This window comes from Triturus cristatus, chromosome 9 (genome assembly GCF_964204655.1).
Source record: "Triturus cristatus chromosome 9, aTriCri1.1, whole genome shotgun sequence".
NCBI classification, from domain to species: domain Eukaryota; kingdom Metazoa; phylum Chordata; class Amphibia; order Caudata; family Salamandridae; genus Triturus; species Triturus cristatus.
The window spans coordinates 135,494,795-135,512,090 of record NC_140592.1 but is presented as its reverse complement, the minus strand read 5'-3'; the positions used below and the strand labels follow the sequence as shown (position 1 = coordinate 135,512,090).

The following is a 17,296-nucleotide window of genomic DNA, read 5'->3' as shown; positions in this document are numbered from 1 at the left end:
GCAATCTCTGTTTATCCATTGTTGTCCTTCACATTTTTCTTCAACCCACTACAGCATTTAGTACGGGGCAGTGGGTCAGCGGGTCTGCGCACTCCAGCCACTCACGGTGAGTGAGGGCATTCTGCTGTTTCTGAAATAGCACAACCCCCACAGCGTAGTTCCCTTTAGTACCGAGGACTACTTTGGTAAAGTGTGCTTTCTGAGTCCAAGAAAATATTCTTTCTTTTACCCAACATTTGTTTATTTATCTTGCTTGGCATCACCTCTAAGTTTTACAAAAACCATGACAAAACAATCACTAACAAAGCAAAAAGGCCATCAGCCAGAGCCAGAGCAAGACCTATTGGCTTTGCCAGTTCTTGTTTAAACGGTGGGCACTTGGTCTTTTACAAAATGTGTATACACTATGGCTGTTAGCTCGAGTACACGCCACACACGACTACACTACCATAGTTTGTATCAACTGGATTTTATTTTGAGCAAATGCATAATTTATATAATTGGTTTGTTCAAGGCATTGATTCGTTCAATAGACATACAGAATTGGAGTTGAATGTGACATTTTTAAAATTGTTGTGTTAAAAATGTCATCTGTTTTCTTATTCAGCTATTGCTGTCAAACAATAATATACCTCATGTATCCTCGACTTTTCCTCGAACTAGTCACGAGAAATGTAACACTTTCCACACCCTCGGAATACGAATTATAATGGAAAGAGGTACCTAGTTGTAGATTGAAAGAAAGAAAAAAAAGCGAAGGCGCTTAAAATAGGACCCTTTCTTTCTTCTTCCTGCAGGTACCTCATTAACTTCTTGCTGGATGCCACGTTGGGAATGCTCATCATCTACGCTGGCGTGCGGACAGTCGGTGTTCTAGTCGAATGGCGGCAATGGGATTCCCTTCGGTTTGGAGAATACGGTAAATGTTTGTTATTGGTAATTGGTTAAAATCAAATTCTTTATGCCACGTTTGTGATCTAATCCATAGCTATTGATCCAACTTTGCTTAAGTTCTGCGTTCAGTCGGTTGTGGGCTCTGCTGTTCAAACAGGCAATTCTGGAGGCTGCAGCATCACCTTTGTAAGAGACTCTCCTGCGTATCATCAGCGGTCATGCAGAAGTTTACTTCTCTCCAAAGCAGCCAGCATGTGCCCAGTCTAATTTATCACAGTGGACATTGTCTCTTTCTATAAAGTGCAATCCTGCAATCACCCGACCGTTCTGACTCTTCAGATGTAACTTAGGGAGTTCATGCCTGCATATGTACCACTGCTGGAGCAAGGCACAAGAACTGCATCTCCTTTTTTTTTTTTAATACCAGATGACAACATTACTGTTTTTGACTGGCAGCATTCTTTAGTTAAAACCATGAGCTCAGCCTACAATCCAGTCCCATAAAACCAAATCGTTTTTCTTGTGAGGTATTCTTATCTACCCGTTGGTAGAGTGGCTTGTGCACCAGGCAGTTTATTAAGGGGAGCGTGAGTGTGCTGAAATTGTGGGGTGACCCTCCGCTCTGGAAGGCAACGTGGTTACAATTTTAAAACTTTGCCATAATCCAGCCCTTGTCCAGCAAATACAATACACTAAAATGGTAAAGAGACAAACGTTAATGGGATACTGCAGCAGTGAAGTGCAAGGAAACTGTCATTATGAAGGATATTTCTTACCGCATGCCTATCATTCATGTTATACGTTTGATTAGTAATAGTTTAAAAACATTACTAATTTTTTATGCTGTTCTGTGCTACTTTCTGAGGTTATAATCTACTTCTGGAGTGTTTATTAAGTGTCTCTTGGTAGTGAAGCCACACATGCATAGAGAAGTGAGTTATTAGTATCCACACCTAGACGACTGTATGGAGAACGGGATATTTTTCCTCAATATCAGAGGGCACAAGAGGCATAATTGAGACAATACACCCGTTGTACCAGTTGAATTTAGCAGGAATGAGATTGAATCCTGTCGCATTCCCACCTTTCTCTGGGACTCTCTTAAACATAGAAGTTTTGCTTAGTCAGCAGTGAAATAGTCCTGGCCTAGGGCAGTACTTTCCTTTCCCGGATTTGCCATGTCGGAGGAGCAACGACATGCTGGGAATGATAGCACACTGCACACTTTGGTAGTGAATGTGGCCCTACATATGCGACCATTTGAGAAGGGCTTGACCAACTGTGACCCCCTGCTGTAGGGGTCAGAAAGAAGTTGCAAGACCGTCTATGCTGTTGAACAAACATGCACTTCCACATGGAGATAACTTTCTTAATCCTATTAGACTGTGACCATCACATCCTATTGCATCCAGGGCAAGGTGATGTGCACATATGATGGATGTCGCAAAGAATGGCCAGTGGATGTCACCAGAACCTTCACTGTACATTTGTATACTTGAACTCAGACTAGTATTTCTACAAATAAAGTTCTTCCAAAGACACTTGCACACCAGTGAGGTGTACATTTGGATGAACTATGTGGCAATAAAGTACTACCAGAATAAATGTGGGGGCTTTAAGTTGACAGTACTGTCAAATCTGTCACAAGAGTTTTGTCAGACCAAGTGTGCATTGTTGTGAAATAGGTGCCAGAAGTACACACTACAGCACGGTTATTTTAGATGTAAATGCCATTTAATAATGGCAGTTAGTGCAGGCAGTATTAGATACGTTATGTTACAAATTGATATTTTTTTCTCTCAGTACATTTGTTGGCAAGTAGTGACAAGCAAAACGTGACTTGATTTTGTGCCCAAGATCCCTAACACCATTGAAAAGGGACATCCTCTGTTGGCCAGTTTGTAAAGAATGTTTGAGTCCTCGTTCGCCTTACTTCAAGACTGTATAAGTCAGATGTTAAAAAAAAAAAAAAAAACGGTAAACAGTCACATGTTCTTTAATTCCTAGTTCTTTCTCATTTTTATGGGTATTCCTACCGCCTAGTGACGGGACTGGAGCACCCTGATGGACTAAGAGCACCAGACCCAACTGGAATGTAACCTAATGCTACTCGTAGCAACAACATTAACCACACTACAGGCATGCTTGCCACAATCCCTCACACCACAGTGGAACTTACTTGCCATGTAGACATTGCTATCCGAGAACTGGGTGAGTGACCCAGAACCCAAACCTGTAAATTTGTTAGCATGCCTGTGGCCTTAGAATTCAGTTAGCCAAATGTGGCACAGATGTGTAAGGAGATATTGAAGAAGGTAGCTAGCCTGCGAGGAGGCGTAGAACCTCTGTGAAGCATCAGTGCTTTAGACCTCTGTTAGTGTGGTGTAAACAGGACAGGTGCCATAAGCTGGTGGATGGTCTGCACCCGCTACATTTCTAGCTCCTCTGCCTCATTTCCAGCTGAGGAACCACTGGATTCCCAATGGCACCGCCTCCGCTTGCTCTGTCATGGGAAACCTTACGCTGGGGACCCATCTGCAATATGGCTTAAACACTGAGTGTAGGAAGATCTGGCCATTTAGGACAGGCCGTCTGGTGTTCACTTTCTTGCCCAGCCCTGCCTCCCTCGCATGCTGGGAAAAGCAGAGGTGGTCCCAAGAGCTGTCGGTGTACACCAAGCATGTCGGACCATGTGTTTTTTGTTTCATTGACACGAACCCCAGCTAAACACACTGGATCTGATTCACAAAAGGCCTCCCTCACACCTGCAGGGTGTCCACCCTGAGTGCGGAGGCCCTTTGTGAATCAGCCCTAGACTTTATTTTTCCGTCGGGTGGCTGTGGTATGTGAATCAGCCCTGGCAGCCGTGGCATGTGTGGAGACTGGAGCATCAGGGCTCCACTTATGGCATTGCCATTGATGCAACGATCATTGGGGCAGGAGATGGAGTTTCACCAAAGCCCAGAGGTTTAAGGGGCTCAGTGCACCCCTGTTGTGGCTGTTTGTTTCTTATTCAACGAGGGCAAGGAGGCAGTTTTCCTTACTTCCTCTAGCACTGCTGCTGGAGAGACATAGTGACGGCTGTGTCCCTGGTGGGCGCTCATGTAATCTCTGAGACATTTTGTGGGCTGTGCACTGGCTAAAGGCGCTCTAAGTGTTCCAACATGCATTAACATCTAAAGGCCTGAAATACCCTTAGACCACCACACCTACTTTTCTGAAAGGCACAAAAAACTTATTAATTATTAGCCAATGACGTAGATATTACGTTACAGAAAAAGCTGAAACATAACCGTGGGAAACATTTGTGAGAAACGAGATTCATTATTGTTTGCCTGTTGACCTTTTTGTGCATTAAAACCACAGCCTCAGCCACCACCCTCCAGTGCTTTGTCAAAGCAGCATACTTTTGTTTTCACTCTGTCCGTGTCATAAAAGATCACCTGCCCGCCAGTGACAAACTAGATCACATCATCACAGCATGACCCACATACCTGCTTACCTTGGGCCACAGTGCACCGGAAGAGGAAGCCGCTCGAGACAGTCTTGGCCTGCAGAGTCGATGCCAAGCCAACTTCCCATTTATCAGGAGCTTGCACATGGCAGGCACTTGCAGTTCACGGGTCTTTCTTCCATCTCCATGCCACGGTGATCTACAAAGGGAAGACAAGTCCAGCTCTAAACCTTCAGTGGCTTATAACTGGCATTGAGGGCATTGGGGCGGACATATGAGTGCGAGGTTGGACCCTGTGGTCTATCTCTGGAGAATTAGCAGCCTTCTGTCTGCTGCCAAAGGGCACAGATAGGAGCAATTGATGGGAGATGAAGAATATGCACATGGCTGTTGGAGAGCTGCGTCTGCTTTTTCTATGCTTTGGATTGGCGACGTCTAAGCCAGAGATGGCGAGCATAGTGCCTGAAGCCACAAACTGAAAGGCAGCGAGCAGCGGTTGCCACCTCTGGTGACACCTTAATTGATGTCACTCCCTTTGGGGTTCCTGTGAGGTGTCTGCTTCTGTTCTTTTTTAACACTCCGAGATGTGAGTGTGGTTAACTAGTATTAAAATTGACATTGGTATTCAACAGATGTAACTCGTACGAGCTGTACGTAAGATATATTTGCACGGATTTTTGTTTAGATGCAGGAAATTTCTTTCCTGTAGAGGACCTGTCGTAACAGGGTTTCCACAACTCGCGTATTGGGTTTCTAATTCATGTTACTGATGAGTGACTGTGACACTATTCCCCCCAGCACCTTTCTTTGGAAGAGCACACTGTACCAAACACAGTGACATTCTTTGGAAGAGCACACTGTACCAAACACAGTGCCTTTCTTTGGAGGGGCACACTGTACCAAACAGTGCCTTTCTTTGTAGGAGGACACTGTGCCAAACACAGTGCCTTTCTTCGGAGGAGCAAAGTCTGCCTTTCTTTGGAGAAGCACACTGCACCAAACACAGTGCCTTTCTTTGTAGGAGCACACTGTACCAGACACCGTGCCTTGTACCAAACACAGTGCATTTCCTTGGAGGAGCACACTGTGCTTTCTTTGGAGGAGCACACTGTCCCAATCACTGTGCCTTTCTTTGGAGGAGCACACTACCAAACACAGTGCCTTTCTTTCACGGAGCACACAGTGCCTTTCTTTCACGGAGCACACAGTGCCTTTCTTTCACGGAGCACACAGTGCCTTTCTTTCACGGAGCACACAGTGCCTTTCTTTCACGGAGCACACAGTGCCTTTCTTTCACGGAGCACACAGTGCCTTTCTTTGGAGGAGCACACTCTGCCTTTCTTTGGAGAAGCACACTGTACCAAACACAGAGCTTTTCTATGGAGGAGCACACTGTACCAAACACAGTGCCTTTCTTTGGAGGAGCAAAGTCTGCCTTTCTTTGGAGAAGCACACTGCACCAAACACAGTGCCTTTCTTTGTAGGAGCACACTGTACCAGACACCGTGCCTTGTACCAAACACAGTTCATTTCCTTGGAGGAGCACACTGTGCTTTCTTTGGAGGAGCACACTGTCCCAATCACTGTGCCTTTCTTTGGAGGAGCACACTACCAAACACAGTGCCTTTCTTTCATGGAGCACACAGTGCCTTTCTTTCACGGAGCACACAGTGCCTTTCTTTCACGGAGCACACAGTGCCTTTCTTTGGAGGAGCACACTGTCCCAGACACACTGCCTTACTTTGGAGGAACACATTGTACCAAACACTGTGCCTTTCTTTGGAGGAACACACTGTACAAGACACGGTGCCTTTCTTTGGAGGAGCACTCTGTGCCTTTCTTTGGAGGAGCACTCTGTGCCTTTCTTTGGCGGAGCACACGGTCCCAAACACACTGCCTTTCTTTGGAGGAGCACAGTGTGCCTTTCTTTGGAGGAGCACAGTGTGCCTTTCTTTGGAGGAGCACAGTGTGCCTTTCTTTGGAGGAGCACAGTGTGCCTTTCTTTGGAGGAGCACAGTGTGCCTCTCTTTGGAGGAGCACAGTGTGCCTCTCTTTGGAGGAGCACAGTGTGCCTCTCTTTGGAGGAGCACAGTGTGCCTCTCTTTGGAGGAGCACAGTGTGCCTCTCTTTGGAGGAGCACAGTGTGCCTCTCTTTGGAGGAGCACTCTGTGCCTTTCTTTGGAGGAGCACTCTGTGCCTTTCTTTGGAGAAGCACACAGTCCCAAACACTGTGCCTTTCTTTGGAGGAGCACAGTGTGCACTCTGTGCCTTTCTTTGGAGGAGCACAGTGTGCACTCTGTGCCTTTCTTTGGAGGAGCGCGTTGTGCCTTTCTTTGGAGGAGCAAACTGTACCAGACAGTGCCTTTCTTTGGAGGAGCACACTGGACAAGACACTGTGCCTTGTACCAAACACTGTGCCTTTCTTTGGAGGAGCGCGCTGTGCCTTTCTTTGGAGGAGCGCGCTGTGCCTTTCTTTGGAGGAGCGCGCTGTGCCTTTCTTTGGAGGAGCGCGCTGTGCCTTTCTTTGGAGGAGCGCGCTGTGCCTTTCTTTGGAGGAGCGCGCTGTGCCTTTCTTTGGAGGAGCGCGCTGTGCCTTTCTTTGGAGGAGCACAGTGTCCCAAACACTGCCTTTCTTTGAAAGGAGCACACTCTGCCTTTCTTTGGAGGAGCACACTCTGCCTTTCTTTGGAGGAGCACACTCTGCCTTTCTTTGGAGGAGCACACTCTGCCTTTCTTTGGAGGAGCACACTCTGCCTTTCTTTGGAGGAGCACACTCTGCCTTTCTTTGGAGGAGCACACTCTGCCTTTCTTTGGAGGAGCACACTCTGCCTTTCTTTGGAGGAGCACACTCTGCCTTTCTTTGGAGGAGCACACTCTGCCTTTCTTTGGAGGAGCACACTCTGCCTTTCTTTGGAGGAGCACACTCTGCCTTTCTTTGGAGGAGCACACTGTACGACACAGTGCCTTGCACCACACACTGTGCCTTTCTTTGGAGGAGCACATGGGGCCTTTTTTTGGGAGGAGCACACTGTACGACACAGTGCCTTGCACCACACACTGTGCCTTTCTTTGGAGGAGCACATGGGGCCTTTTTTTGGGAGGAGCACACTCTGCCTTTTTATTGGAGGTGCACACTCTGCCTTTTTATTGGAGGTGCACACTCTGCCTTTTTATTGGAGGTGCACACTCTGCCTTTTTATTGGAGGTGCACACTCTGCCTTTTTATTGGAGGTGCACACTCTGCCTTTTTATTGGAGGTGCACACTCTGCCTTTTTATTGGAGGTGCACACTCTGCCTTTTTATTGGAGGTGCACACTCTGCCTTTCTTTGGAGGAGCACACTTTAGCAGTTCAAACATAACTTGTAAAGAAATGGTAAATGTATTCCAGTATTACTGTATTTTCCTAGTAGAAGCTGTTACAATTGTATTTACAAAGCGTTGGCAATTCTATCCATGCAGCCCAATCCAATGAAGCGGCCTAGAGTGGCATGTGATAGCCACCCAAAACAGGTGAAAAAGCAATGAAATAAAGTATAGCCTTAATCTTCACTAGACTGTGACGCTTAGTACTGGTGAGTTCAGTCATTGACAATTGCTTGTTAAATAGATATTCGAGGCTGACGTAGTGCTGCTATCGGACGGAGTAGAGGCCCTAAGGTTGAATGAAGGTAGTGTAATTCTTAGGATAGTGAGCTCTTTGAGGTTTATGAAGAATAGTTGCTTCTCAGGCTGCAGATTTTGTTTGAAGGATGTTTCTGTACATGTCTATGAAGGGAGAGGAAATTGAGTTTCCAGGTAATGATGTAAGCGTTCTACATAACACTTGCTGCCCGTTGTTGTAGGTGAGCCAAAATAAACAAGCTGATTGGTTGGGTCACAGACAGTCTGAGAACAACTTTCTCTTTGAGTCAATTGCCTCAAACAGAAAACCGAAAAAAATGAAGTTCTCCTTTTTGGAAGATTCCCCCTCACTGTGCGACAACTCCTGGTGGCCATCTGCCCAGCTCGCACCTCTAACATCCATGCTCACGACCTCCGGATCATCCTCGACCGCGAACTCTCCACGAGACATCAGAGTTACTCTGTCGCCTCCACCTGCTTCAACACCCTCAGAATGCTCCGGAAAGTCTTCAGATGGATATCCACCAACACCAGAAGAACCGTCTCTCAAGCCCTCCTCACCAGTCGACGTGACTACGAAATGGCCTTTAGGCCGGAATCACCAACTCCACTCTCCTTCTCAATCACCTCAAACAATCCACAACACAGCAGCAAGAATCATCCTGAACCTGCTCAGACGAGCCCACACCACCCCCCTCCTCCATAGCCTGCACTGGCTACCTTTCTAGTAGAGATGCCACTTTAAGCTGCTCACGCACACCTACAAAGCTCTCCACAACACCGGACCACAATACTTGAACAACTGCCAGACCTTCCACCAGATGCCCACGATCTGCCACCCTGGCCCTCGTTTCCTTCGTAGCTGAGCCAGAGGGCGCTCCTTCTCCCACCTCGCAGCCAAAGCCTGGAACGACCGCCCCATCCACCTCTGAGCATCTACCTCCCTCTCCGACTTCAGGAGTAGACTCAAGACATGGCTGGCTGAGTAGCTCCACCTCATGCAAGTGCCTGGATACCCCTTGAGGTAATTAGCGCGCTCTGGAAATCTGATTGATTGACTTTCCATTTTCTGACCCAGTGCTGAGTAACCGGAGAGCAGTGAAAGGGCAATGCCTTCATGACTGATAGAGAAGACACCTAGGGAAAGGCACGGAATCATGCTGTGTGTGAGAAGGAACCCCCACCCAATGCCTTGGACCACCTTGGTCACCCAGGCTCAAAGACCCAAAGGGGTTTGGAAGAGCAGAACCAAGTGTTACCTTTCTGATAGTTGTTCTGTACCTGCGATTTAACCCTTTCAGTTGGTTAGGCCCGCTTCAACATCTGGTAAGATGAGCACTGGCAAAATGTCTTAAACAGTTGCATTGTGGTCATAGGCTGTGTGAGACCCAGGCAACAGTTGTTCAATTTCACCTCCGGCACTTGTGACCTCACATTATCAGCTATCCTATCCTCAACCCTTGGAAAACACCCAAGGCTCGGCAACAAGATACCTATCAGTATCTAAGTCACTGGATGTGGACCATCTATAAATGAGAATTTCATGGCTATCGTACTAATGTTTGATGATCTGATATTGTTCTAGGAGCTCTTGAAATGTATCCATTTATTGATTCACAAATCTTGTCTCAGTTGTGCCTCTGGGAGATCATCAAGGATTGGTTGTCTTAACTTCTACTGTTAAATCTACATCTTACATTACCACCTTTATTTTGTCCTGCCTTTGTGTTGTCCACCTACCCATAACATGAAATTACCTAATAACCTTCAACCTTTTAATCAAATCTCATATGTTTAATGAATTGAAATAGATTAATTAATTCTAATGCTAAGTCCAACTCAAAAATAATGTAATTTTCTATCACAAGTCATTAACTTTAACCCTATTTTTAACTTTTTTATTTAATTATCAGACCTTATTGTAATATTCTTTCTAATCCTAACCTTATAATTACTTGTTTTCATAATTTGAGTCCAGTTAAATTAACTTGTATTTATATTGATTTAAAAGACTTATAAAAATATATTCTGACCTGATGGGTAATCCCTAAATTTATGACACCCTTCCATTAATTTAATATAAATTCTAATTGTAAGACTTGCTTTAAAATAATTGCAAAATGTTTTAGACTCCTGGTCTCAGATTCCTCACCTTTTGAATAGTACAACAGGCTTCCGACTGAATACGGAAACATTTCAGCAGTACCTCTGTGTGCCGGTAGGTAGTTCTGTGCAGCTCTGCACTGATGCTATTCTGCTCCGGAAATCATGTGCGTAACCTATATAGGTGCCACTTCTGCACGCTAACATCAGTTCCTTTTCAGGACTCGCATAGCGAACGCAGCTTCACCTTGGTGAGACTATTGTTGTCGGTTTGATGTGTGAAGGGAGACAAACCATGTGCGCGCACGGCCAGGCGATGTGCACGTGCATGGTGTCTCCTCTCTTCAAAACCGCCGTTGAGGAACAGCATCATACCGTAAGTGGAAGCGTTTTTTTTGCATGTTTTCCTTGGCTGTGCTTGCTGTGAGACTAGTCTCTGAAGGCTGTGAAAAGTAGACGGGAATAATGCTTTATGCCTTTTGTGTGTCCTCGCGACAGTTCTAGTTTCTTTGGTTCCTCGACGTTTTGCACAGTGGTCCCTGTTGTGTGACGGGTAGGTTATTTCCCCTTGAACTCTGCACTTACATAACCGTGGATGCTAAACTTTTGTGTGGTTTACACAGTTGTAAAATGCAGCAAGCATTAAAGGGGCGAATGCTACCAAACTGGCCAGTCAGCCAGACTTCAGTGTTTGAGGCAGTAATACCTATCATATGTCACGCGTCTGCTTTAAGAACCCAAAAATGTTAATCAATGGAAACATGCTGCATTAAACTGAATATGTTTCAGGCACCTTGATGATGAATTTCAAAAACAGTCAAAGCAGTCATTTGTCATAGAACAGGACGGGCTACATTGAATCCAGATGCATCAAAGTTCAGCTTTGAGTGCGTGCCTTTCATACTTGGTCTAAAGACGGCTTTATAACTGTATTTACAGCTTGCTTTGGAGGTACCATTAAACTATATATGAACTTGCAGTCGAGCTCTGGTCTGAACTCGCATATTCTTTTTTTTTTTTTTGTGTTTTGTTTTGTTATGCTTCGTTATTTTTTTGTAATGTGCAAAATGAGTCCTTGTTCCTACTGTATATATCTGAAAGAAACACGTTAGTTAGATTTCTTACCTTAGAATATCCCCAGGCGTCAGACTGGATCCGGAAGATTTTTCGTCAGCAATACCTCTTGCGCGTCGCTAGGCGTCGTCTGCGGCTCCGCGTCCGTCGTCGGCGTCTTGCGCCGGAATGACGTCGTCGGAGTACTTAGACGCCGCCCTCGCGCGCTGACGTCAGTTCTTCTTTTTTCCGCGCCAGTAAGTGCAGATCCGGGAGAGCTACCCCTTTTAGTCTTTTTTTGACTAAGTTTTTTGATCCTTTTTGATCTTGTCTCGACTCCGGTGCCGGTAGGATGCCTGGTTTCAAAACCTGTGCTGACTGCAACCGCTTGATGTCGGTTACGGATCATCACCGCCGGTGCCTTTACTGTTTGGGCCTCGACCACGACGCGGGGTCGTGTTCGGACTGCAAGGCCCTGACCTCGAAGGCTAGACGGGAGCAGTCCCGTAAGCTCCTCGAGCTTCGCCACTCGGCTCCGCGCCCCTCTCGATCCCGGTCCAGGAGGAGGTCCAAGGATCGGTCGCGGAGCCGCAGCCGACGTCATCATCGCTCGTCTGGCTCCAAGTCTTCGGGTAAGTCGAAGCACTCCAAGAAGTACAAGAGGCGACACCGCTCTTCGGACTCCCCTCGCCAGTCGCGCGACTTGGCCGAGGGTCAGGGCGGTTCCACCCCCGCGGCTCCCATACCCGCCGGTCCCTGGGACTGACGCGACGCCGACGGAAGTCAGTGCCTTCCTCTCGGCCCCGCGGACCCGACTGGGCAACCTTGCATGCCGGCGGCTCCGGCCCCGGCGCCGCAGGTTCCCGAGGGACTCGTCCCCGAGTCCCCGCCGACGCCGGTCAACCTAGTCACGCCTCCTCTGCCGGCGTCGACACCGGTTCCACCTCCGACGCCGGCTCTGCTCGGCGTCGAGCCCCAGTTCAGCCCCGCTCCGGACCCGGCGCCGTTACGGCGTCGATGGACGCCGCGTACGGCGCCGTTAGAGACACATTATGTCTATCGTCCGGCTCCGATCCTTCCTCCTGTTTACCAGGAATCGGATGATGGGGGCGAATGGGAGGGGTCCGAGGATCCTATGGCCGTTCAGGCTCAGCTGTCACAGGACTGGGCAGATGAACTGGGGGAGGCCAGTGGTCTGGATACCTCACCAGACACTGGATTCATCTCTCCTCCGACTGTGGCTTCGGAGGAGGGTGCTGCTTTCTCTGTGGTGCTGCGCAAGGCGGCCGCAGCCCTTGGGCTCGAGCTGCCTGCCGTGGCTGTGAGGACTAACATCCTCACTGAGGTGCTTCAGTCTGCAGCAAGCTCCACTGAGCCTCTGCTGCAGTTCAATGAGGCCCTCATTGACGTTCTGCAGGGCACCTGGTCCAAGCCCTCCACAGTTCCTCCTGTGGACAGGAACGTTGCCAGGCGCCACCGCCCTGCTCCGGGCGACCCCAGTTTTCTGTCCCAACACCCCACCCCCGAGAGCCTGGTTATCCAGGCTTCTACCTCCCAATCCTCCTTCCCGACCGCTCCGCCGGACCGGGATTCCAAGAGACTGGAACAGTTTGGCAAAAAGCTGTTCTCCTCCCTTAGTTTGGGTCTGCGGTCCTTGAACACTGCCTGTCTTTTGGACCGTTATTCCCACTCTCTGTGGGATACGGTGGAGGACGTGCTGCCCCTGTGCCCGGAGGAGGCCCAGACACGACTTACCCAGGCTCTGGCCGATGGGAGGGATGCAGCACGACATGCAATCAGATGTGGGCTTGACACTACGGACTCGCTGGGTAGGGCGATTTCTACCACGGTGACGCTTCGACGTCACGCCTGGCTGCGGTCCACGTCCTTTTCGGGAGATGTCCAGAGCACTCTCATGGACATGCCCTTTGATGGCACTCGCCTTTTTGGTGAGAAAGCGGACAGTGCGCTGAATCGCTTTAAGGACTCCCGGGCTACGGCCAAGTCCTTGGGCCTCTCGGCCCCACGGTCGCTAACTTCCGCCTTTCGCCCCTTTCGTGGCCAAGGAAGGGGTGCCTCCTCACGTGCGCCTAGCCACCAGCCGCAGAACCAACCTGCGCGCGGTCGCGGACGTGGTTTCCGCCGAGGCGGTTCTGGAGGACGACGCGGTCAGCCCACATCCACCCCGGCAGCATCCGCCTCAAAGCCTTCCTAGTCCGAGCTTTCAGGCCCATTCCACGCCAGTGGGCGGCAGAGTTCGCCATCACCTGCTCCACTGGCGGTCCATCACATCGGACAGGTGGGTGCTGCAAATCGTCTGAAGGGGATACTCCCTCCCCTTCGAGACGACCCCTCCAGCCATGCCACCGCAGCACCACCGTATCTCGGGGGATCATTTGAATCTTCTCCATGAGGAAGTTTCGGCCCTCTTGGCCAAGGGGGCCGTCGAGCGCGTTCCGAGCCCAGAAGTAGGTTATTCCCACTACTTTCTGGTTCCCAAGAAGGGCAAAGGGGGCCTACGCCCTATCTTGGACCTCCGGAACGTCAATACCTTCCTCCGGAAGGAAAGGTTCAAGATGTTAACTTTGGCTCCGGTTCTAGCTGCCCTAGACCCTGGAGACTGGATGGTAGCGTTGGACTTGCAGGACGCATATTTCCACATCCCCGTCCTGCCGGCCCACCGGCGTTACCTGCGGATCACGGTGGGTCAAGAGCACTTTCAGTTTACCATGCTCCCCTTCGGCCTTACCAGTGCCCCTCTGGTGTTCACGAAAGTGATGGCTGTGGTCGCAGCTCATCTGCGCAGATCAGGGGTTCCAGTCTTCCCCTATCTCGACGACTGGTTGTTGAAGGCGGGCTCGCCCCAGGCAGTCGTCTCCCACCTCCAGACTACGGCGGATCTCCTGCATTTGCTGGGGTTTTCCATCAACGTGCCGAAGTCACACCTGAGTCCCTCTCAGAAGCTCCTCTTCATCGGAGCGGTTCTCGATTCGGCGCAGTTCCGGGTCTATCCGCCGGAACAGCGGGTCCGGGATATTCAGGCCCTGATTCCCATCTTTCGGCCTCTATCCTGGGTTTCGGTCAGGCTAGTGTTGCGGCTTCTGGGGCTGATGGCCTCCTGCATCCTACTAGTGCATCACGCCAGGCGGCGCATGCGGGCTCTGCAGTGGGACCTGAAGTTTCAGTGGGCCCAGCATCACGGCAACCTGTCCGACCATGTCTTGATCTCGGAGGGCACTGCACAGCATTTGCAATGGTGGCTCACGGACCGCGATTGGGTCACGGGCAAGAGCCTCTCCCTTCCCCAACCGGAGCATGTCGTAGTGACGGATGCGTCCCTCCTAGGATGGGGTGGCCATATGGGAGAGGCGGAGATCAGAGGCCTCTGGTCTCCGGCGGAGTCTCGCCTCCACATCAACATGTTGGAGTTGAGAGCGATCCGACTTGCACTGAAAGCCTTCCTTCCCTCTGTCAGGGGAAGTGTCGTGCAGGTGTTCACGGACAACACCACCGCCATGTGGTATTGCAACAAACAGGGCGGGGTGGGGTCGTGGACCCTTTGTCAGGAGGCTCTGCGCCTCTGGACGTGGCTGGAACACCAGGGCGTCACCCTAGTGGTTCAACATCTGGCGGGCTCTCTGAACGCCAGAGCAGACAAACTCAGCCGCCGGTGCATGATGGATCACGAATGGCGTCTGAACTCCGAAGTGGCGCAAGGTCTCTTTCAGCAGTGGGGAGAGCCTTGGTTAGATCTATTCGCCACCGAAGAGAACGCGCAATGTCAGCAGTTCTGCGCGTTGGAATTTCCAAGGCGGCACTCGCTCGGCGACGCTTTTCGTCACGAGTGGAGTTGCGGTCTGTTGTACGCCTTTCCGCCTATACCACTTCTGCCCAGAGTGCTGAAGAAGATCAGGCACGACCAGGCCCAAGTCGTCTTGGTGGCTCCGGATTGGGCACGAAGGTACTGGTATCCCGAGCTACTCAGTATGTTGACCGATCCTCCGATACGTCTGCTCCTTCGGGAGGATCTTCTGTCGCAGCAGCAGGGGACGGTCCTCCACCCGAACCTGTCCAGCCTCCACCTCCATGCGTGGAGATTGAGCGGCGGCAGTTGATGCCATTTGACTTGCCTCCTGAAGTCTGTGATATCATTCTGGCAGCCAGGCGTCCCTCCACAAAGACGGTATACGCCTGCCGGTGGAACAAATTTGTGGCATGGTGCACAGCAAAGGCTGTGGATCCCCTTTCCGCCCCTCTTTCTGAGGTCCTCCTCTTTCTTCTTTCTTTGGCCCGGCAGGGCTCTGCCCTGGGCACCTTGAAAGGTTATCTTGCTGCCATCTCTGCCTTCTTGCGGCTTCCTGATCAGCCTTCTCTTTTCAAGTCCCCTGTGGTTACCCGCTTTCTAAAAGGCATTACTCACACGTTCCCTCCTGTCCCTTTTGTAATGCCTCAGTGGGACTTGAATCTTGTTCTCACATTTCTGATGTGCGCCCTCTTTGAGCCTCTTAATAATTGTCCTCTTCGTCTGCTGACGCTTAAGACTGCTTTTCTGGTAGCCATCACCTCGGCTAGACGGGTGAGTGAGCTCCAGGCTTTATCATCAAAGCCTCCTTTTCTCTCTGTTCATCCGGACAAGGTTGTCCTTCGGCCTCGTCCCTCCTTTCTTCCGAAAGTGGTGACCCCCTTTCATCTTGGGCAGTCTGTCACCTTGCCCACCTTCTTTCCGCCTCCGCATCCTTCCAAAGAGGAAGAGAGGCTCCACCGTCTGGACCCAAAACGTGCGCTCTCCTTTTATCTGGACCGCACAAAACAGTTCCGGGTGGACGACCAACTTTTCGTTGGATACGTGGGTCCTAAGAAGGGGACAGCTGTGCACAGATGGACCATTTCTCGGTGGGTCGTTTTGTGCATCAAAATTTGTTATTCCTTGGCACAAAAGGACCCTCCTGTTGGGCTGCGCGCCCATTCTACTCGGGCCACGGCGGCTACTACTGCTTTGGGATGGGGTGTCCCTTTGCAGGACATCTGTCAGGCGGCAACGTGGGCTTCGCTACACACGTTTGCCAGGCATTATTGCCTTGACAGCCAAGTCCGGAGGGATGGCTTCTTTGGCCGTTCTGTCCTCCAGGACTTTCTGGTGTGATCTTGGTTCGCAGACCCACCACCGGGGATGGTATTGCTTGGGTATCTATTCTAAGGTGAGGAATCTAACTAACGTGTTTCTTTCAGATGAACAAGTTACTTACCTTCGGTAACGATGTATCTGTAAGAAACATTAGTTAGATTCCTCACCGACCCACCCATCCTCCCCGTTCTGCGAACTGACATCTAGGGTTAAGGTTATTCTTTTCAGGCCCCTAGATTTTGTTTTTGGCACCAGTGTCGGTCTCTTACATGGATCTGCGTTCCTGGCGCGGAAAGCTATGTACAAGAACTGACGTCAGCGCGCGAGGGCGGCGTCTAAGTACTCCGACGTCATTCTGGCGCACGACGCCGACGACGGACGCGGAGCCGCAGACGACGCCTAGCGACGCGCAAGGGGTATTGCTGACGAAAAATCTTCCGGATCCAGTCTGACGCCTGGGGATATTCTAAGGTGAGGAATGTAACTAACTGTTTCTTACAGATTCATCGTTACCGAAGGCAAGTAACTTGTTCTTCGACATCATTTGTGAAACTTCCTTGTAGCATGCAAATAAAAGCCCACGTAGCATTCTATTGCAGATTGCCTGGAACGGAAATAAACATATGTTGCCCAGATATATTTGTCATGACCCTCATAGCATAAGTACACCATCACCATATGAAGAAGCAATAATTCTCTTAACACATTTATAACTATTTGTACTTCTGGTGCATTGTACCCCCACATTTTCAGTCTTTAGATACAATACTACTTTTGTTCATCTTGCTGTGGCAAATATGCGTAAGTCGTATGTAGTATACATAGAGTTCTCTTCAGAACATTGCTTAATTTGAGCCAGTGGTTTCCAGTACTGGCACTTAATCTTCGGCACCCTGACTTATTACAGTCCGCTACATGGTGGCGCTGCCTGTCTAATTTTGAGATGAGTGCAACAACAGTTGTTTAATAAATCAGTTCAGGCTGGACTGTTCTCATGAGGCACATGTTCAAGACTGATTTGCAATATGGCTGGGTCTGAACTGG

At 49.6% G+C, this 17,296-nt stretch overlaps 1 protein-coding gene across 2 annotated transcripts in view; it reads left to right on the top strand.

The window, feature by feature from the left end:
• The window catches only part of STIMATE (STIM activating enhancer), a 144,967-nt gene that overhangs the window by 99,283 nt on the left and 28,388 nt on the right, over window positions 1-17,296 (top strand). For both annotated transcript variants that reach the window (XM_085624538.1, XM_085624539.1), the window contains exon 4: window positions 798-919. In XM_085624538.1, coding sequence (XP_085480664.1) covers window positions 798-919 — 122 coding nt within the window. The remainder of the gene's footprint in view (window positions 1-797; window positions 920-17,296) is intronic.